This window comes from Scomber japonicus, chromosome 7 (genome assembly GCF_027409825.1).
Source record: "Scomber japonicus isolate fScoJap1 chromosome 7, fScoJap1.pri, whole genome shotgun sequence".
In the NCBI taxonomy this organism is placed as follows: domain Eukaryota; kingdom Metazoa; phylum Chordata; class Actinopteri; order Scombriformes; family Scombridae; genus Scomber; species Scomber japonicus.
The window spans coordinates 22,916,823-22,938,496 of NC_070584.1; the positions used below are offsets into that span (position 1 = coordinate 22,916,823).

A 21,674-nucleotide genomic window follows, 5' to 3' on the forward strand; every position below is an offset into this window, starting at 1 on the left:
CTCATGAATTACTAACCAGGCATACCAGCCAAAAGCAGGCTTACTGTTTGTCCATATGGAAGGTATTTATATACAGACACAGAATGCGTTATTAACACACATGTGTTACAGGAAGAGATCATTTAGCTGTTTGTGACCTCTTCCCCTTTATCCAACCATAAACTTAAGGCTTGGCAGATGCAACAAGGCAAAAATGTGATGTAGAGTTCCTGTTTGAGCACAGAGACAGCTAGATTTTAAAGTAATAACTCGATTTTGATCCACCCCTCTACAAGTCAAATCAATTTTATAAATGTCAATGGTATATTCTCTTTAGTGTCCAAGTCCCTCTTTTTGTTGCTATTCTTCTACCGCAGATCAACAGGAAACCTCATATATGGTTCACATCACACATGTTTAAAGTCCCCCTCCAGTCAAAAATGTTTTTTTCTTGTGACATTACAACTAGTTTGAAACCAAATGTGGTCCAGTATGTGACTTACCACTTAAGTGAGATGTAGACACTTTCACTGAGAATGGGGTTTTAGTAAAGTGCCCAGTAGTTAAACTTTTGCAATTAAAAATGTTTGCATATTCATAGACTCACAGGGCATGGTGGTGCACTGGTTGGCACTATTTTCCTAGGTTCAAACCCATTGGCTGGCTGAGGCCCTGATATGTAGAGTTTGGATGATCTCCCTGTGCTGTGTTGGTTCTCTCCAGTTGCCTCCCACAGACCAAACACATGCAGGGTAGGTTAATTTGTGACTCTAAAGTGCCTGTAGGTGCGAATTTGAGTTTGAATGGTTGTCTATCTCTATAGGGCCTACTACATTTTCACTTTGTGATTTACTGACCTATCCAAGGTGTCTCTCGCCCATTGTCAGCTAAGATTGGATCCAGCTTCCATGTGAACCTCAAGAGGATAAATGGTAAAGAAAATGGATGGATAGATTAAAGAGTATGAAATGATGAAGAAGGAGTAGATTTTAATAATATAATTGGACACAGAAAAAACATATTAAATTATAATTCAAAGTAGAATATTTTACATGCGTCTTAATTTTATATACATCGTAAAGCATGTATGAGGGGTATCTGTGGCAGCAGTGAGGCTGGTTGTGTGTAATGTTCCTTTAAAGGCAGCTGCCCCCCTGCAGCGGCGTCACTGCGCAGAACAGTTTGAACCAAAAAGCGGAGTGACCTTCCTCCGCTCTCAGTCTGAGAGGGGCAGCACTGAAGCAAGAAGCCGGTCACAGCTCCCGCAGCCCCCCGCTTAGCCTCAGAAATGAACAACAACTTAGTCGGAGATGAAGTCGGGTAAGATCCGTTTATCGCAGCGCTTTTGCCTCGGGAAGCAGCTGTCTGTAAACTGCATCGTAACTTAGTTTGCGGTCTCTCGCTCTCTCTTGACAGCTAACGTTAGCTAGCAGGCTAGGCTAGCTCCGGTAAGTTAGCGGGATGGCTAGCTGGAGGAAAAGACGGATAAAAAGTGAAACTACTCACCAATGTAGTCCCGTTGTCAGTGTTGTCGCTTGTAGCTAAATATACCGCGTTGGTCTGAAGTGCTGCTGCTCGGCTTGTCAGGCGATTGTGTGAAAGTGTAGTTACTTATTTCAGTGTTGTTTTCTGTTAGCTCGCAGCTAGCTTAGGCTCAGGTTTGCCAGCGAAGCGAAAGTCTCCTCTTCTGACTTCGCCAAAGCGAGGACATTTAGCGGGCACTGCTGGAGGATGGAGCATCCTCGTCTGCACTAACCCTCCGCATCTACCACTCACAGGCTTTTAATCGGCCGTCATACGCACGCATTAGTGAACTTGCCGGCTAGGTTTGATCGTGGCGGTGTTTAAAGTGCCGGTAAACTTCCAGTCATGTCACCCAGCATCCGAGCTCAGCGGTCCCGCATGTAGCGAGCCGAGCAGCCGCTGTGACGGTCTGGATCCGGGGGCAGAACACTGCTCAGCTACGGCTCTGTCCCGAGGTAAACTTACGTGGCAAGAGCTTCATGGAAATACCTTTTTTTTATATAGTCGAGGCCGTTTCATTTTAATGTTAGAGGAGCGAAGTGACATCAGGCAGGAGTCACAGTAGCTGTGTGTCTTCCTCCTCATGCTGCAGCAGCTTTGGTTGCAGCGGTACCTCACATCTGTGTACTCTGTGTTTGGTCAGCTGTGGTAGTGTTATAGCTCTGCAACTGTGCTTTACAAAAAATCTTTTCCGCCTAGTCCTCTATGATTTTAGTCTTTCTGAGTTTGACTTCTATCACGTTTTTTGTATGTAACCCCTGTCATGACGCATGTATAAGTAATAATTGTATAATTTACTGTGACACAAAGTGATGATCAGTGATCAACTCTGAGGGTGATTTATACTTTCTTTTCAGGAAACTTTTTGTGGGTGGGTTGGACTGGAGTACCACACAAGGTGAGTCACACTGTTTAACCTTTTATAAAGACTTCACAATATGCACAAAGTGTAGTAAATGAACAGGATTTTTTGCCTTTTTATGATACTGTTGTAGCTTCATGGTTTTGAAGTCAGATTTGAGGACCTTGCTGCTCACTGATTAGGACTTCTGTTTAAAAATTGAGTTTGAATTGAAGGGAAATTTAGTCCTTACAGATTTTTTAGGTCACAAGAAGTAGACCCAGGAGATGATAAAGTAAAATGTTGTTTTTTATCCCCTGCCTTGATATCAATGCTTGGATGATGTTTCAGATGTGATAACATATAGATAATTAAGATATGTGTGTCCTGGTCTTCACCATACAACCATTATTAACATGGCTCTTATAGTCACTTCCTTTTATAAGAAGTAGACTGATTTAAATAAGTGTTTTGTTAGTCTTTTTGTTTAGGGAAATTGCTGTTAGGATAACATTAAACACTTGAAACATTTACTGAGTTTAGCTTGGTTGACTTTGTAGAAATGGTATTTTTATTTATAATGCAGGGTACCAAAATGTTTTTTGGTATCTTATAAAACCAGTACAATATTGTAATTGTCTTCAGGCCACCTGGACAGATTTGAAATTAAATGAAACCATAATTACAAATGATATCAAATGGTGTATGATAATATTAATGTACTGATATGACATGGAGCCAACAACATACCATAAATATTTATTACACATCAGAGCAATCTTGATATTATACAATTAATTGCATGATATTAATGGGTGAAAAGAGCAGAAACACCTTACAATACAACAGCCCCCCAAATACTGAAATCTGCATTTATTGAGTTTGTAGTTTGCAGTTTCTTAAGGGAAAATCCCAGAAAGTGTTGGTTGAGTCTACTTGAGGTTGTTGCTCTTTATAAGTCCTTGTCTTGGCGTTGTACAGTGTACGTTGAGTCCATGTATACATTCTCCCCTCCTGCTCGGTTGGTCATTGTGCAACTTTGTACTCAGGCGTGTGTGTGTGTGTGTGTGTGTGTGTGTTAGTTAACAGTACTTTTAACGTTAAGATCAGAATCACAGCACTGCGTAACTCTTGAGCTTGAGTTTCCTCTGCGGTGCTCCAGGGCTTCCCAGCAATGAGAGCAGCAATTACTGTATGGTAACGCTCTCCAAAGTGACTCCCCATTTGTTCAAACTTGCACGCCTTGCCTCTGTGGGCGTGTGCAGGTTCTTACAGTACTTGGGTGTACATTTGGCGGCATGTAAGATGACAGCAGTTCAGTGCTTAGTTTGCTCATTAGGAGTCTATATGTCACTTGAATGTGATTGCAGTGTGTTTTTTTAAAAATAGTTTAGCATTAAAAACAGACTTGTTAAATACTCAATATTCTGCCATGATTCAAAATCAAGGTGGCTGGTTGACTGAGTGTTCCCGTCGTAATTTTATGGAGTGTTGCTTTTTCTTTCCACACCTGCTTTGGTGCCCAGTCACACTTTCATTGCAGGTTGAATTGCTGGAGACATTTTTATAGCTTCATTTATTATAATGAAAGTAGAGTTATTTAAATCATGACTACACATTCTTCATTCAGGAGGCAAACTGGGCTGAATTTTATCTTTTTGATTTGTAATTTCACATTTGCAGTGATTCTGTGCTTTATGTTTCTGATGCTGTTTTATAATTTTATTGTTTTTCTCTTTTTTTTCTCAGAGACGCTGAGAAACTACTTCTCACAATACGGGGAAGTGGTGGATTGTGTCATCATGAAGGACAAAACTACAAATCAGTCGCGAGGCTTTGGCTTTGTCAAATTCAAAGACCCCAATTGTGTACGGACAGTGCTGGAGACAAAGCCGCATAATCTCGATGGAAGAAATGTGAGTATTTTAATTCAAAAGGACCAGATAGTAGTTAAATCAACTTGAGCAATCTGCCTGCGCTTTTGTGTATGAGCAGTGGGGGGGGGGAAAACCCTCAATACTGTATTTCCTCATCAGTTGTGGTTAGAAATTGTTCAAGGAGAAATTGTACCTGCCTGCAGCCATTAATACAGATGATGCACTTTACAGAAACTGACATTTGTTTGCCTAACTAGACTTACCTGTTCCTAGTCAAATTAGTAAAATTGGCAGTTGTCTGGTTTCTCTAAGATGGCTGAAAAGAAACACACCATTTATCTAGATACCTTGCAAGGCTGCCACACAGCTTTCTCTCCATGAATGATGTATTGCCTGCTTTGTTCTGTTGATGGAGGCGTAGAATTACTTACAGTTTTATTGGCCATATATTAAAATGAATGTAAGTCAGTGCTGTGAGGCTGGCCAGTGTAAAGAAAGAACATTTGAAGGTGCCTTTTATTTGGTGCTAATGTCAAACATTTTCTCTCTCTCTGCTGTCAGATTGACCCGAAGCCATGCACTCCCAGAGGAATGCAACCTGAAAAGTCTCGGACCAAGGAGGGCTGGGTGAGAGGAATATGATTTCTAACTGGGGAGGCTTGGCTAGGTGTTTCTGCTGGAGTAAGGCGGCCCCGTCCATCCCCTCCTCCCGAGGCTGGACTTTAGTTTCCTTTTTTTATGGGCCATGAGGAGACCTTGAACTTCATTTATAAAAACACTCTGACTTTGACCTATTTCCCAACCCCCCCCCCTTCTAAGAGTGAGATGTTTTTTAATCATCGGTGTATAGCCTTCATGCCTTTTGAGAATGATAGAAATGAGTTTGGGGTTTTGATAAATCACAGAAGCATTAAAGAATCTATTGCATCGACCTCTATTTGTGTCCTAGAGACTGCAACAATATCAGCAGATCTCTCACACAGCTTACACAGGCCTGCGATTGACACATAATAAGCTCATATTTTCCCAGATGTAACAAAAATGTCTCATGAAGAAGTCATACACCAACACAACCAGCCAAATACTGGAATTATAAAACCACATATACTTTAACTTTATTGAATTTTGATCCGCCTTTTTAAAAAAAAAAAATATTTTGAAGATTGAGAAACATTTTCCAACCTTGATTATTTAAAATATGTTGTTCTTGTAACTGTGCTCCCTCACTGTGTGAAACTGAGAAAACAAACACAAGCAGGCCTGCAGACGAGTTTAGCTTTGTGTGGTGCAGAAAATTGCTTTCTGCAGTGAATCTTTTAAAAGGCAGAAATCTGTGCCCCAACTTGGATAATTTGTGGGTCGATCAACAATTCTAATAAAGCCCCTGCAGATCTATTATAGTCACTTCATCCCGTTGGGCAGCAGAGGTTTTAGTTATTGCACCTTTACTGTTAATAAAACGTTTTTTATAAGTCACATATTTGGCTGTAAGCAAAGACTCTGCATGTCAGAGGCTTTTATAAATGAGGCCCTTTTGCCTGCTATTGAAACGCCTTTCGCTGACTTTAAGCCATGTAGCTCGCACTGAATGTTTTACTAACAAAGCAGAAGATGTATTTGTTAAAAATCACTGTTGTAGTAAGCAGCCTCTAGCTCTTACAGTGTGAGTGCAGTGTGCAGCGATGGTAGAGAGAGTGAGTGGAGGAAGCCGTGTTCTCTGATCTGTGGAGACTAGTGTTTGCATTGACATGACATGTTAAGAATTATACCCCAGGGCAAGAGGAGAACCTAATTTCTTCTGCACTGTCTGAATAGATGATGGCTAACTGGCCCCTTCCCAGAGTGATCCTTTAACAGACATTGAAATCCATACACTCCCTGTTTTCTTTCAGAAGGGCAGCAAAGCCGATAGCAATAAATCAAAGAAGATATTTGTAGGTGGAATCCCCCATAACTGCGGCGAGCCTGAACTCAGGGACTATTTCAATAGATTCGGAGTGGTGAGTATTGCTAAGTGCATAATCAGTTCATATCGTCATTATGACTGCTTGAATGGATGTGACATTGAAAAGGGTCAATATCATTGTATTTAAAAAAAAAAAAAAAAGACATTTTGTGTGATAGGAAAGAACAATTATTATTTGTCCAAACTGAGGCAGAATATTTAATTGGAATAAGAACGGACCCTGTCTGGTTTTCTAAATGGAGCCACTGTTTCCCTTTGTCCCATTCAAGGTCACAGAGGTGGTAATGATCTATGATGCAGAGAAGCAGAGGCCCCGAGGTAAAAGCTGATCCCGTTTTTTCTCTCCCCTCTCCATACCGTACCATCTTAAATCTCATGACAAACTATTCTGGCCCAAAGAGAAAAAAATAAAGCCCCAGATTATTCAATTCAATTTAAACACTGTTAACTCATATCTGAATTTTTGCTTGCTCGTAGGGTTTATGGTGAAGAAAGACAATAAAATACAATAGAAGCATGTTAGATACAACCTTTTACCAAGTCACCACAGTGTATATGAAATGGAACATATATAATTTGTCATTTTTTGGAGACAGAATCAAAGTTTAACACAATTTTTTTATATTTTATGCCCTAAAGAAGCATTAAGGCAGTACCTTTCTTAATGTATGTGAAAATTACACATTTTTTAGATGTTATCAGCTTAAATAACACAATAGTAGATGGCCTGTCACATGGTCACATCTGAAATGATAGAAGTTAGTTGAAATCTCAGGCTTTGATTCTGATTGTTGCAGTGTCCTTCATGACCTTGTGGACGACAGGAGTCTGTTTTATGCACACATTTCTACTCAAGTTAAATATGTTGGGGGTTTTTCTGCTGAGTATGCTTGATGGTTTAACTGGGACGACCACATCAACATTTATTATTCTAAACATTATGAGGAAGATAATGAGTGAAGATTTGTTTGATGAACAGTTTAGCACTGATGCATTTGGATTTGCTTGAGTATGTAGAAAGAATAGCTAGATTTACGTCCACCAGCTTCTTATTTATAACGAAGAAAAAAACATCCACTCTAAAACAAATGAGAACATTAGCTGCTGATGTACTTTACATTTGTCCTTAAATCTTCTCCCTGCTCCTGTGGATAACTGGCTGAATGTAAAGATGACGTCACCTCTCAGTATTTACTGCATTTGAAATGAAGATCAGCTGCAACTAACAATTTATAGCCAAATATGTATTTGATTAATCATTCTATCAGATGTCAGAAAATAATGACAAATTATGTCCAAGGTGACATTTTAAAATACCTTCTTTTGTTTGACCAACAGTCCAGTGAACATCATTGATATTATCCTGAATTTATATTACTAATTGATTATTGGAAATTTAGAGTAAACTGGTTGCTCAGGTTCAGTTGATTAATTAACAAATCAGTCGATTCATTTGTTTCAGCTCTATAACAATATTGACAAAAAGAAAAAAAAAGATTATTAAACCATCAAAGGTAAAAAGAAGAAAAGAGAAATAGTACCAATGTGTCACCACATTAGCCTCAATAAAGCAAATTATAATACAGCGACAAGATGTATTCAGTTCATGAAAATCTCTCATAAAATCAAATGCAAGAAGTTCATCCAGTTAATTAGAAAGTTGTTGAAAGGCGTTCTGGGAAGCAGAGGAAACTAACTGAACTGAAAAGGGGACAGGTTGGAGGAAAGTAGGTGCTCCAAAAAAAAACTGCAGTACTTTATCACAACATGCAACTGGCATATTTAGAACAGTTTGAGTATCCAAGGGTGGATTCGTCCTTCAGAGACGCTTCGTTTGGTTTCAGCCAAATGCTGAAGGTGATAATTTTTCACAAGAACAATGGAAACAGTGAAGGAAGGTTTAGAGCGTCCTTAATACAGTACTTCAAAAAGTCTCTCCAACATACTTCCTGACAGTAGAAATGATTTGGTATCTCAGAGGAGTTTGTCCAGTTAAGTCATAAATCTATCATGTGTGTACTGACATGTACCGCTGACACTTTGAGTGTGGATGGCCTCACTGGGAATCAGACCGGTGCCACCAGCAGTGTCGGTGTCACACTCTGACTACTGAGCTACACTCACAGCTGTTTCATCTGCATTTGTCCTATATATCAACGATGCAGCGGCCACTGACCCACAACATGTACTGTATCACTGCTCTTCCTTCAAAACCCAGTTCATTCTCTGTTGGGAGAAACCCAGAATAGTTTGTCATTGGAATTTAACATGATGCAATGCACCAGTAACAACCATTACATAATCTTTAATAGTATAGTAACAATTTTCTTTGACTAAAACCATTAGATTTTCAACATTGGAATAAGTTTTCTTTACCTTGACTTTAGATGTAGTAACTGATACATGTATCTTAAATGGCTTAGTGTGTTTTCCCATATGTAGAAAGTTAAGTATTTTTGTAAGTAAGCCCTTTCTATTTTTCTTTCTTCTGTCCCCCTTCTCCTTTGTGAATGGTTTGAATGTGATTAACGGTGTCTCTTAAGATTTGTCTTTTCTCCTTTAGGTTACTGTGCATTGACAGGTACCACAGAGGTACAGGCCAAATGTGAAAAAAAAAAAAATCTACCAGTTTTCACTTGTTTTAAAATGGGGAGTACACAAAGTTGCATCACTATTATAAGCTGGACTGAAGACTTTTTTTATTCTTGAAATTTAGATGGAAAGAGTTATTGAAAAGTTTGAGGGTTAGGGTTAGGGTTAGGGTTATTAGGGTTAGGGCCAGGGTCCAAGTTATTTGAGGGACAGTTCAGCAGTAAACAAAGTCTAAATTTTTAAATCGCTGTGTTTTAATATTTTTGGGATAATGGGAACCTGATGGCGACTCTTTGATGATGCGTGGCATTATCCAACAGTACTGTGGTAATCATCACACTATTAGCTGTAAAATAAAAATAGAAATGACGACAGGAACCAAAAAAAGAATAAAATGCTGTAATTTGAGAATCTTACGACAATATAATTACAGAGACGTTCAATTATAATTTTGGGTCATTGCGTGTCTCAATAGTAATAGTTTTGTCAATAGTAATATTTGATTTTCAGTGCAACGAACATTTGTCAGCTTGGTTTCAGATTTAGATTTGGGGACAGGTCATTGACAGATGTTATTAATAGCAATAGATCATGAAGCTTGGGAGCGCTTGGCGTGGAACGAGAGGTCTCTAAAATCTCGCAGGACGTTTAATTGGATTCAGGTTAGGTCCCCAAGTAGAGATGTGCACACAACCCAATTCTGCCATAGCGGAAAGTTAATCAAATTGAAAGTAGATCACTGCACCGTGTTTCTGCGCTCTGAAAGTGTTGTTACAGATTTTTAGATGAAGTAGTTTACAGAGCATTTAGCGAGGCTAAAACGTTTCCCCAAATTGTAATTCCTCAGCTACAAGATCCTTTTTGACTTTGGATTTTGTTTTTCTTGTTGATGAACTTTGAATATTCCCCATTAAAACTCCACAGCAAAATCAGCAACATGTTACTTTGGGAAACCAGTCATGGCCTATATCTTTGTGTTACCATAGGCAATATTTTAATTGTCCATTTTAGGCTTATCCTGGCTGACTCAAAAGTAAAATACTTAATTTGGGAAAGCTTGGAGAAAGCTTTAGGCATTCTACAGTTTGTGTTTCTCCATATTTTTTGTGATGCATTAACAATGGCTGCTGCGAGTGTGTGCTCCACAGCAATATACCAAGGGACAGATCAAGGTGGGGTTTGGATGAAACAGCATGAAGTAACACCATGTAGTATCTTGTAGTATTGGTTCAATTGGCATTTAGCGGCTTATTTGATTTTTTTTTTTTTTTTTATAAAGTAACTGCATGTTCAGTCTTGTTAGAGGGTGTAAGATGGATTGAATTGACCTTTTATTTGACATTTAACATTAAATCAAATGCTACACCCGTCATTCTTGATGTGTAATAGTTAAGCTCTTTTTTTAAATTGCTATCTCACAAATTATTTCACTGCAAAGTAAAGCGAAAAGTTTCCTTCAATCCCCCAGGCTTTAGTCTTGGATATGTGTTGTTCCGCAAGTCTGCGACATCATCCGAACCCCAGGAGCCTCTTGCTCAGTCTTGATGGATCCTCACTCTGCTGAAGCCCAATACTGTTCTTCATCTTGTGTTGTCACAACCCCCCTGCTACCTTGATTCACTCTTGGTCGTTGGCTAGGTTTTGGATTTATTACTTTCGAGGCCGAACAATCAGTGGACCAGGCTGTCAACATGCATTTTCACGACATCATGGGCAAAAAAGTGTGTAGTTGTAGTTTTATTTTACCCTTCAGATCAAACAGAGGCTTGGGCGATAAATAAGATTTATTATGATGCTGTTTTACTAGTTATGGCTCATTTTCTAGTTATTCTGTCACTGCAGCATCAAACACCACAAAATTTGGCTTTTAACATGATAAAATGATCAGCTGACTTATTTGATGTACTTCAATTGATTCGTCTTCAACACATTGTACCGTTAATCTGATTGTTTTGTCTTTAATAGTTTCTTCTGTTATTTTACAGTTTTATTGTCGCCCAAGGCTTTGTTTAAATTGACCACTCCTTTAGGTTGTGTTAAGTGCAAAAGATTGTACTTAAACATTAAAGTTATATGATTTATCTGTTTGTTTTTTTTAGGTGCCAAAAAATTATAAAATGACAAAAATAATTTGACAATAAAAAATATAAAAGTTCATTAAAAGCTCACAGAATTTCACTGAATAAAAATCACCTAAAGGATTGGTCCAATCAGTTCTGTTTCTTTTTGTTTTTTGATATTTTGTTGGCAGGTCACTTACACTTCAACATGTTTTTTTGTTTGTTTTGAAAAGTTAAAAAAAAAAAAAAAAAAAAAAACTCAACTCGGTGACCTCAGTTGAAGAATCTCCATACTGTGTCCGTCACTTCTCTGACAAATATATCTAATATACCCAAAAAAACCGATTAAGATGCTGCTTAGGATGGGACATGAGTCACGCGGTAATATTTGCACATCACTTTTTAGTGTTTGTTGGGTGTAACGGATGGATGAGGTTCACTGCACAAAGTCCATTCAGATAGTATCTGGTAAGCGGTCCATCCGGGAAAAAACAGTGACTGCAGTAATTTAAACAAACCTCTTAACTTCCTGCATTATATTGTTTTATTGTATGTGGCAAAACACCACCCACCTGCCACCTCAGCTGAGTAAAACAAACCATGAAAAAAATGTTCCAAGTATGAGCTGTTACGTACTACATCTTTATTAGGATTGGTCCTTTAAAGGCACGTTTAAAGCTCTCATTCATTCACATCCTCCCCCTTCTCCCCAATAGAGATGTTTTGTAATAAGCAGCTTTTAAAGCACTCATCAGAGATACCAGAGGAGAGACGGCCTCCTCTCTCTGTCCTCAACGCAGGCAGTAATGATGTGTGGGCATAAGAAAATGATCAAAGTCAAACAGTGTACACTCAGTCATATCCTGTTTCCATCTTTGGTATTAACATGGCTGAACAACTTTTTTTTTTTAATATTTGAAGGTCAGTCTGCGGTACTTGACACTCTGTAGACTGTTGAGCATTTACTTGAGGTTTTTAATTCCTCTGGGCAACATTAAAGCAGCCTCCATCGATACTGAGGAGTGTCCATCGCTCCGAGGATAGTGTGACTGGTGTGTTTTTTTTTTTTTTTTTTTAGATTTTTTTTCTTGAGCAACTTTGAGTTTTTGGAAGTGGCTATCACCGCTCACACTAACTTCCCACGTCATCTAATTATTCTAAACAAACAAAAAAATGATAGGAGCATAATTTCCTTTGTTGCCAAAATGGTTTTTCCCCAGAAAAAAGCTACCGGACACCTCTGTCTAGAACAGGAAATGTAAATGCTCTCATGCATTTTCATGGAGTAGCAACACAGCATATCTTCATTAAAATGTTACTGATTATTACATTAAAACATGAGCCGAATCCCATCTCATCGGTTAATGATTCAGCCCAACCTGTACACTCTCCACTGGAACGCGCCCCCCTTGACTTTGCCCTGGTTTTCAGCAGGAATCCAGGCTAGTCTTAATCCATTGTTCTTGACTTGACATTACCTTACACTGGGACTTGAGGGAGACTGGGAGATATGAGTTACAAAATTAGAAATTGGAGCACATCAAACTTTGGAACAAATCCCAGTTCTGCTGTTGGGGACTATACAGAAGTCATGGTATCCATCACTCGTAGCCGTGATGCCCACGGGACAAAGTGCTCAGGTAGTGCCGCTGCCGGAAACATGTGCATGTAATTAGGTCGACATAGAAGGAAGAGGGGAGGCTGGGGAAGGTGGCAACACCTTAAAGCGGGGATGAATTTGCGATTCATTTTCCTGCTGCAAGGTGACCCCAATAACTCAACCCCTCAGTCTATTTCTGGTTGGCTCCCCCTTAGTCTCAGCCTGTTTCTTTGCTCTGGTTAACTGTTGGTGGCTTTGCCTAGTCACAGGGAGGAAAGTTTTGTTCTGGGGCATTAAATTTATCTGTGACGCAAGGCATTAAACCTTCACAGTGATGGATGATAAGTAAATGGATAACATGTAAATGGATAGATAGCTAAAGCTGGTTTCTGAGCGTTTACTGTATCTACAGTGCAGTAAAAGAAATTGTCGCTTATGTATTATATTATTTTTCATACTCACATTTGGGTTTTGGTCGTTAAAAAAATTCAAGTGTCCTGCAGCAATCAATTGGATTGGGGTCAATGTGTATCAGTCACTTGAACTTCACTTTTGACACAGTATGAAGATTCGATTTTTAGATTGACTGAAAAGATTGCTCATTTGTACTATCTGCATGTTTACCCTTTATTCTGTTAGAACTGAGATACAAATTTCTCTCTACATCCATTTCCCCCATAAAACTTATTCCAAATAAAATAAAAATGAGATTTTGTTATAAGCGTTAGATGGAGAAAGGTAAGTCATGACCTTCCATTAGATGTCTTTATCATATATAGTGTAGCTCATTAAAGGGAACAATATATGTTTCTCAGGTACATATTCAGAAGATGTGGAGACCATTCTGTATTTCAGAAATTGTTTTTGATTAATTTGCTGTCATATATTCTGGGCACTGTGAAATTCCCACTTGATTATTAGTACCTGAGACACATAACTGTAAAGCTCTCCTGGCTACACAGTTATATATTTTAATACAGTTGCCCCACCTTATTCAAATAAACATAAAGTAAAAGATTTCAAACTGGCCCAAAACGTTGAGATTAAATATCAGTGGTAGGACAGGTCTGTCTAGGTGAGGGACTTCATGTACCTTATACTGGTGTTGCCAAATGTGCCCTCCTTGTCCTTTGTCCAGGTGGAAGTAAAGAAGGCTGAACCTCGTGACAGCAAAGCTCCTGGCCAGCTTGGCCCTGGCCAGTGGGCACCCAGGGGCATCTTGAGTGCAGCTAATGGTTGGACAGCACAGCCTGCCCACGGCTGGCAACAGCCTTACGGGCCACAGGGTGAGTGGGAACAAATCCCAGAGCAGAGCGAATAGAGAGGTTGCTGTTCAGAGAAAAAAATAGTAGTAACTGTTAAAATGTGTTGAAGCCTCTGCTTTAACTTTAACCTTGTTCATGTAGGTCACTTTTTGTATTGTCAGAGTGGATTCTGTGAACATTTTACATTTCAAGAAACAATATTGTTCTCAGTCTTAATGTTTTTTTTCTTTTCATGAAGGCGTGTGGGTGTCAACTACCGGCCAACCCATAGGTAAGTGTTTGACCTCCACTTAACACTCAGAATGCTGCGTGTCTTTTCTCTTGTATTTTAGTAAATTACTTGTTATGAGTGTGTTCCATAACTGGTTAATGATCAAAGTGCAGATAGATTTGTGTCCTTGTCGTGTGTTCATGTGCTTATCTTGAAACGTTTGTGTCACAGAAAATGGGTTTGCACTCTGTTGGGCCAATAGGCTGATGACAGTTAGCAGCACGTGTTATCACTGATTCATAATGGCTGAAGCTGCTGATAATTTGCTGCTTGAGACAGATGGCAGCCTTGAATGGATTCCGGCCTCCCTCTGCTATTGGTCAGGCTCGGTTTCATATCACCACCGCCGGGTCAACCTGCAGCGCTCGCTGCAGTGTCGGCCCTGTACATGCTCAGAGGATACTTTCAGTTTCATTCAGCTTCAGATTGTCGTGAAATGATGTTTTTTAAATAATTTATACATCACATTTGTTTCTGTTATTTAGTTTTTCAATACATATTCAAACAGATGTAATTCACACTTTAGCTTGTGCTGATACTTAAGCTCATTTAACAATTATCGATTATTTATTTAAAGTAATAAATGTATGTATATTATGCATGGTTTTATATATAAACATACATAAACCTGCCTGTTCTGTGTCTTATCAGGTGGGTATGGACCTCCGTTATCAGCAGGCCGGGGAACCCCCACACAGCCTCCGTCACCTTTCAGCGCATTCCTAGTCACAACCCCAGCGGGCAGCTTCGCTGCACCTCAGGGCTACCCTCAACAGGGCTACAGCACAGCACCTCAGTTTGGTCAGTGATACTAATACACTAACTCATTTCACATGTTTGATATCACAACAAAATGCTCATAGGTCATGTAGAATGGTTAAGAGATTAACGATGAGTAAATGAGTAACGAATTAGGTTTAGACTGATAGTCGAGTCTGAAAACTGTTATTGATTTTTATTGACTAAGGTCACAAATAGTTAATATGCAAATCATCATTCATTATTAGAGTGCAAAAGTCTCAAACAGCATGTACAGGGAAAAAACACATCACTTGAAATTATTTTTTGGGTCTTTGAATACAATGGGAACATGCAATCTATGTCGGGTTTTCCAGGCAGCCTTTCTGTTGCTGTGGTCAGGGAGGATCCTCCAGCTTATCACAGATGGACAGAGTGACTCGCAGATAGCCAGCATGTCATGAAATACTATATATTGGTCAAACCTTAATTTAAATTCTGCTAAGCAGCTTGTGGTTGGATTACTGCCGTCCACCATTTAAACTTGTCTGCGGGTTCATCTGAAGTACCGAGACAATACTTTGAATGTGGTGGACAAAATATAAAGCATGTGGGAAAGAAGCTTAAATGATTCATCACAGGATCCTCGGCAAAGTGGTCACAAGTTGATCTGGTGGACTTATTGATAGTAGATTTTACTTTGTTTTTTACATTAAAAATGTGATTGTAGACTTTTTAGTGACACTGTTGCACACAGGTCAAATTGGGGATTCAGACTGAAAACTGACATGTGTTAAAACAGCAGAGGGGGCTGCGTCGGTGGGGGCATGTTATTTCAGGTGCCGGTGAAACAATGAAATATGATCAAGGAAGTCCAGTCCACCAACACACCACACAGTGGTTTGTAACACTCGCAGGATTTTACAACTCAGGAAAGTTATCATGGCAGCAACTGCTTGAGGTACGCAGCAGAAATAATATGTTCCTGTTATAAAATAATCCATCAAGAATCTGCATTGACAGCGTCAACATACTCTTTAATTCAATAACTGAGATGGCTGTGTTTTTTCACAAAGAGCTAATGTTGATCTGAACTGAATCTGAATGGGGTCATATGGTTAAAGAAACGTGGAACTCCCACATAGGACACCATTTGTGATTACAACAACACCAAGAAACCATCATAGACATGATGTTGTTGTTCTCCAACAGGTTACAGTTTTGGCACACCCCAAGCAGACCAGTATGCTCCACAGGTTCCTCCTCCGCCCACCACTCCAGGAACTGCACCGCTGGGCTTTGCTCCCGCCACCACACCAACTCAGGACTTGAGCAAAGCTCCCACTGGGCAGCCCGACTTCTCTTATAGCCAGTATGGTAAGAAAATCATTTTGCATAAATCAGTTTGCTGCCCTTTTCTCTCCTTTTTTATTTTTATTCACCTCTCAGCCCTGCCCATGTCCCTGGATATTTTATTGGGTGCAACTCAACTCATTTAAGCGCATAACTACAACTCTTAAACAAGCAAGAGCTTGCTCTTGGTACCATTTAGCTTGAATAGCTACACATGCATACATGCTTCTTGCATACATGAACCTCCCTGGCTCTGCCGTGAAGATGCTGCTGAAGTTCCACCACATCCAGAAGTCCTCAGCAGTCATTTCTGTCAAGTTTTTCCGGCTGGGCTGTGGATTGGTAAAAAGATTGGTAGGTCTTGGTAGGTTTGAATTAGATCATCCTGCCTTGCAATGTTTTTTTTGTTTTGCATTTTTATTTTGTTTTGATTCTGAAGGGAGTGCCACCTTCTCCTGACTGACTGCACTGGACATTTGACTGAGTTCAAATCCTCCTTCCTTTTAATTACTCCCTCTTACATCTCCTCCTCTTCTTCCCTGGTGATGACTTTGCTGGCTTCTTTTCCTGGTCTTGGCATGATCGCCATAGAAGAGCACCAGCATGGCAATATTATGCCAATTGAAATCTATTCTATTTCAGGAAGTAGGCATGTCCAACCTGCCAAGCTACCTATCAAAATCTTTCAACATGTCCATTTTTTTCACACCAGAGCTTTGCATGCTTGTCAGCAAAATGTGATCTTTGTCCCTCTCTCTTGTAAAAACATACAGATCTTAGCTAGGATCTGGGGCAAGTCACTTTTGACTAATGTGTTTATAGATTTAACTGTTTGGTGGATATCTTTGTGGTCTTTGAGATGGACTGTTAGTCTTTTCTAACATGACCTTCGGACTGTGCTCGGCCTGGGTTATCATTTCACCTGATTATCTATTGAGCTGGTGAACTCTTGGCAAAATTTTAGTCAGCATGTAGGGACTAGAAAAGACATTGCATAAAGCAACAGTAACACTAGTGTAGAAAACCATGTGCCTCATTTTCTCAATTAAAAGATGTTTTAAGTGCCATGCAGTGCTGCAGTTAGGTAGCTTTTCCAGAGATGCCGTGTATGCACAGATAGGATTAAGAGCTTGAGATCATGCTGAGAGCACAAATGGAGGCTGGATGTTTTCAACTCTCAAACCAAAAAAAAAGATAATGTGAAAACTCCCCAGCATCCATGGAAAAGGACCAAGCTTCGTCTTTATTCAGCATTCATTCATTCAGTCACGTAAGAGTCAGACATTCATTCAGAAGTTAGATTCAGTCTTTTTTTGGCTGGTATTTTTCTTCTGACTTGGCTTACAGCTGCCTCGCACTGCTGGATCTACATTTAAAGCAGTCATGTGATTTCTGTCAGTCGTGACAGGTGCTCATCAGTGTTTCCTGCTTGTGCTTATTTTCCATCCAGCTTGTTGCATTTAGTGTCCACTGCCTGTCCAGGCATGTAGTCAAGCAATCGAAGTCAGCCTTGCAATTTTTTTTTTATTTTTTTTGTGAAATGAGTCAAAAATCACAAATGATGCTGATAAAGTTGGTGTGTTTGTTGACTTAAATAATGAGAAGATCACACACCTCCACCATGAAGGCTTAAGTGACAAAAGCAGGAGTGGACATGCTGTTTTTACCTGTGTAACATCAGGAAATGTTTGATATCAGGCAAATAACTTGTTTTTTGTGGAGTTAGGCAGTTCAAATAAATTGGTTAGGGTTAGAGCAAGGATCAAACCAGTGGTTGGTTTTGAATATTTTAATCCATTAATATTTACTTCAATGCCAATCATACATTCAGATTACTTAAAAGTTTAAATTTGACAGTTCATTTATCACAATATTTTTTTTTTGTCATGATCTGAAATTTGAGAATTTATTGCTGCCTTTTTAAAAGAAGAAATTTCACTTTATCCCAGGAGTTATATGTATTAGATTTCTTTCAGCTGTATAGCTCATCAGTATGTTGCTTAGAAATTGCTGAAACATCCCTAAATGCCCCACCAAGGAGAGTTTTCTTTCGCAGTGTCTCAATGTCATGCTATTCAAAGAATCTGGGTTACACATGAAACCTAAAGTTTTGAACATGGTGGTCTGCTGGTAAAACTTAAGTACACACACAGTAACTTAATTTAATCAATGGAGCACCTAAAACAAGTTTCAAGTTCAGTTGATTTTCACATTGTGCTGAAATGAATGGAAACCAATGGCTTCCTGCAGAATAAAATATCGATCTAGAAGCTGATGGCATTCTTCCGAAACTGTGGTCATTTATGGTTCAAATTAAATACAATACATTTTCAGGAGTTGAAGGAGCCGCTCTGCTATACCACGCTACTTTAGCACCAGTGTTTAGATGCTTTCTCATGTTCATATTTTCATGGTGGGAAAGCGTATTTCTCACGTTACTTGCATCTCAGCAGATCATGCACGTTTCACAAAATTTCATGAGACCAGGCTGGCATGAAAAAAAAAAAAAAAAGTCAGGCAGATAGCTGACATGCTCACACTCCATTTTGTTTTGACTTCCAGATGAAGCTGAGCAGTGATGCCTCACCAAGCATAGTGCAGACCCAATAAATGAGTATAAGTGTAAAGCTCTGTTAGCTCAGCAAAGGGGGGAACTATGTAAAGTAGTAGGCCAGCAGTATCTGGGTTCAGTCAACCTGGTCTCCTCATCTCCCTGATAGGCTTGGGTAACTACCCTCAGGACCCCTCTGCCTACGGACCAACGCGTCCTTCTCACAGTTATGGTCAGGATGAGCAGGGAGGATATAGTGCAGGTAGGTGCCAGCATCGTCTTCTCCAACCACAACAAGTAGCATTTGTTGAGTACTGTAGTGTTTATAGAGCTGCAACCTGGTTCTTTGCCTCTTTTCTTTTGCTCTGTGTTTAGTATTTTGCATGTACATTTTTGCATGTACATACAAATTACTTTGTGTACTCTTGTATAGTAAAACACAGCTGTCGGCTATATCTTAGCTGAGTGGATTCGAAAAGAAATTAACACAAAAAATTTAGCATTCGGAGCTCTTAAGCATCTTATCCCTCAGCGGCTGTAGCTTTACTATACCAAGACTTACCATATCCTCTTTTTTATGTCCACTCTGTCCGCATTGCTTTGCTGATTATAAAAGGATGATCTAATTGTCAGAAAATGTGTTCATGGTTCAGTTGTCTCTATGCATCAGCAGTCCATTCACCCGTTGTTTTTCCCCATGTATTGTCTCCACATTATAGCTAAAGGAGTGAGAAACGAAAGAAGATTTAAAGAAGGACTCGAAGCCAGTAAATTTCTAATTTCTCTCAGATTCTTCTGTCTGGCGGTCCTGTTGGGACCGCTCCCTGTTCTGCAGAATTTGTTCTGATCTTGAAGCACTTTAAGCACCCCAAAAGAAATGTATTTTCTATTTTCCCCCTTTTTCTTTCTTCTCTCTTTGTCTTTCCATTCCAGTTGTTTCTAATGTTCTGTACTCTAGTATTTATTGGTGATATTTTTAAATTTATGCTAACTGGCTGTTAGCAGGGCGGGAAAATAACCAATCACCAGAAAGATGCTGGAACGATTTGGTCAGTCATTTGGAAGCAAACCGATCTGTCTTTTCAACCATGAAGGCCTTTTGACTTGGCCAGTGGCTACTTGATATTTGGGTTGCACCAGCCATTTATTAGCCTGTTTATTTCTTCACAGGGGTGCAGGGTGCAAAATTCACTTTTTTTGTCCACTGGCCAATTGGCTCGTGAATTGGCCTTTTTTTTTTTTTTTTTTTTTTCTTTTGGCTGGTGAGTGAATCTACCAGCCACTTGTTATCCTGTACTAGCATTTGGCTGGTGGCGGGTTCTAATCTTGTGCCCTGCCTGGGTGTCACTGTGGTTCCCTTGTCTGTTTGCAGGGAGATGGTGCCATCCAGTGTCTAAACAGAGGAACATTGTGCGTTTGCACTGACCATTCAAGTCAATCTATACATTGGTTTTCCTCAATGAAGCTCAGCTTTAAGCTGCTTTTTAAATTCAATTGAAACTATAATTTATTTCTTTATTCGCACTGTTTGCCTAAATCATTTTCAACATTTAAGGGCTCATTGAAGGAATACAGTATTTGAATCTGGGGGGGGGGGAAATCCACCATGAAGCCCTTAAATACTGTTAAAAAAAATCAGCTATGCAGATTTGCATTTCTTAATTAATTAAATTGTTTGATGTATTGCTCTTGTTCAGTTATCTATATAGCCAATTATGAATAAAATATCTGAAAGTCCTTCACATACAAGTATTTAGATGGGGCTTGTCAGCGATAACAGTAACTACGACATAATGGACTACCAAATTTATCAAATGTATCTGTAATCAGGAAGAAAAAAACTCAAATGAACATTGAATAAAAATATATTTAAAAAGAAAAGAGAAATTTTGGGTATTAAAGCTTGGTATGAAGTAGATGTCGGGATTAGGTTTTAAAATTTAATAATTTTATATCAGAAATATAACAGTGTCAGGGTATCAGGTGGATTTTTCATCAAAATGCAGTCTTTTATTTTCTGGATACTTTTTTTAGGAGTAAGGCTTCTTCCTGAACACTCTCAGGTGACTCTGACAATAAAACTCTTCTCTCTCCTCTCCACTGCTTCTCCTCTCTGTTGTCCACACCAGGATACGGTCAGGACCTGACGGCATTCGGCCACACGTTCGCAGACCCCAACCAGCAGACGGCCTCATACGGGGCACCGACAGCACAGCCCGCCACCGCTCCACAGCCCGCCGCCAGTGCATTCGGTAGAGGGCAGAACCACAACGTACAGGGCTTCCACCCGTATCGACGCTGACCGCGACTTCTGGGGCAAGGCCGCCGTGTAAAGTTGAAAACAAAAACAAAAACAAAAAAAGTCAGGGAAAAAATGTGTGTTCTCGCTAAAAAGCAAAACTGGAGTTTGGGATTTGTTCGATGGGAATGTTGACTGCACACAGTTTGTGAAACAGAAACCTTTGTGAAAGCAGGTATTCCAGTAAAGTTAAAAAGGGGTGTAAAAAAATCCCCAGGGGTTGTTTTTGTTTTTTTTTTTTTAAATTGCATAACTAAAGGAACATTCAGCAGAAAGAAGCTTTTATCCTCCACCCCCCACCCCATGTTTTATAGTAGAACTTAACTACTTTGCAATAATTTTGATTGTCTGGTCAAACACTAGCACAGAGACTATATGGAAAGAGACTTGCATATAAATATGTATATTTATGGTGGACACAAATGAAAACAGGGTTTCAAGTTTCCTCAGCTTTAAATTCTAGGGAAAAATGTTTTTATTTTTCATTTGGTGAATTTTGTTTACTTTCTGAGCCTTTAAAGTTTGTTTAAAATGGAGATTATGAATATATATATTATACACAAACTGTGCAATTTTTTAAAAAGAGAATTTTGTACTATAAATGTACACTTTGCTTGTTTTTTTATTTAAAGATGTAGACTTCCCTCAGGTGGCTGTTTTGGGTGCATTTTGCACTTATGCAAAAAGAAAAAAAGGACAAATTATTACAAAAATAAATGTTTTAAGGATATAATGCTTGTCTTGGATTTTGATTGTAT

The 21,674-nt window shown here is 39.2% G+C and overlaps 1 protein-coding gene across 2 annotated transcripts; it reads left to right on the top strand.

Moving 5' to 3' along the window:
- The first annotated feature begins 1,189 nt into the window (after nt 1-1,189).
- On the top strand, nt 1,190-21,639 carry dazap1 (DAZ associated protein 1). Of its 2 annotated transcripts, XM_053322122.1 has the most exons (13): nt 1,190-1,299; nt 2,361-2,401; nt 4,094-4,260; nt 4,783-4,848; nt 6,114-6,221; nt 6,457-6,505; nt 10,418-10,500; nt 13,578-13,725; nt 13,943-13,975; nt 14,627-14,776; nt 15,926-16,090; nt 18,787-18,879; nt 20,747-21,639. In XM_053322122.1, exons 1-13 carry the CDS (start codon nt 1,268-1,270, stop codon nt 20,917-20,919), a joined length of 1,308 nt encoding a protein of 435 aa, XP_053178097.1. In that variant the 5' UTR covers nt 1,190-1,267; the 3' UTR covers nt 20,920-21,639. The 2 variants fall into 2 exon arrangements, with proteins under 2 accessions (XP_053178097.1, XP_053178096.1); XM_053322121.1 differs by lacking the exon at nt 18,787-18,879.
- Nucleotides 21,640-21,674: the final 35 nt, after the last annotated feature.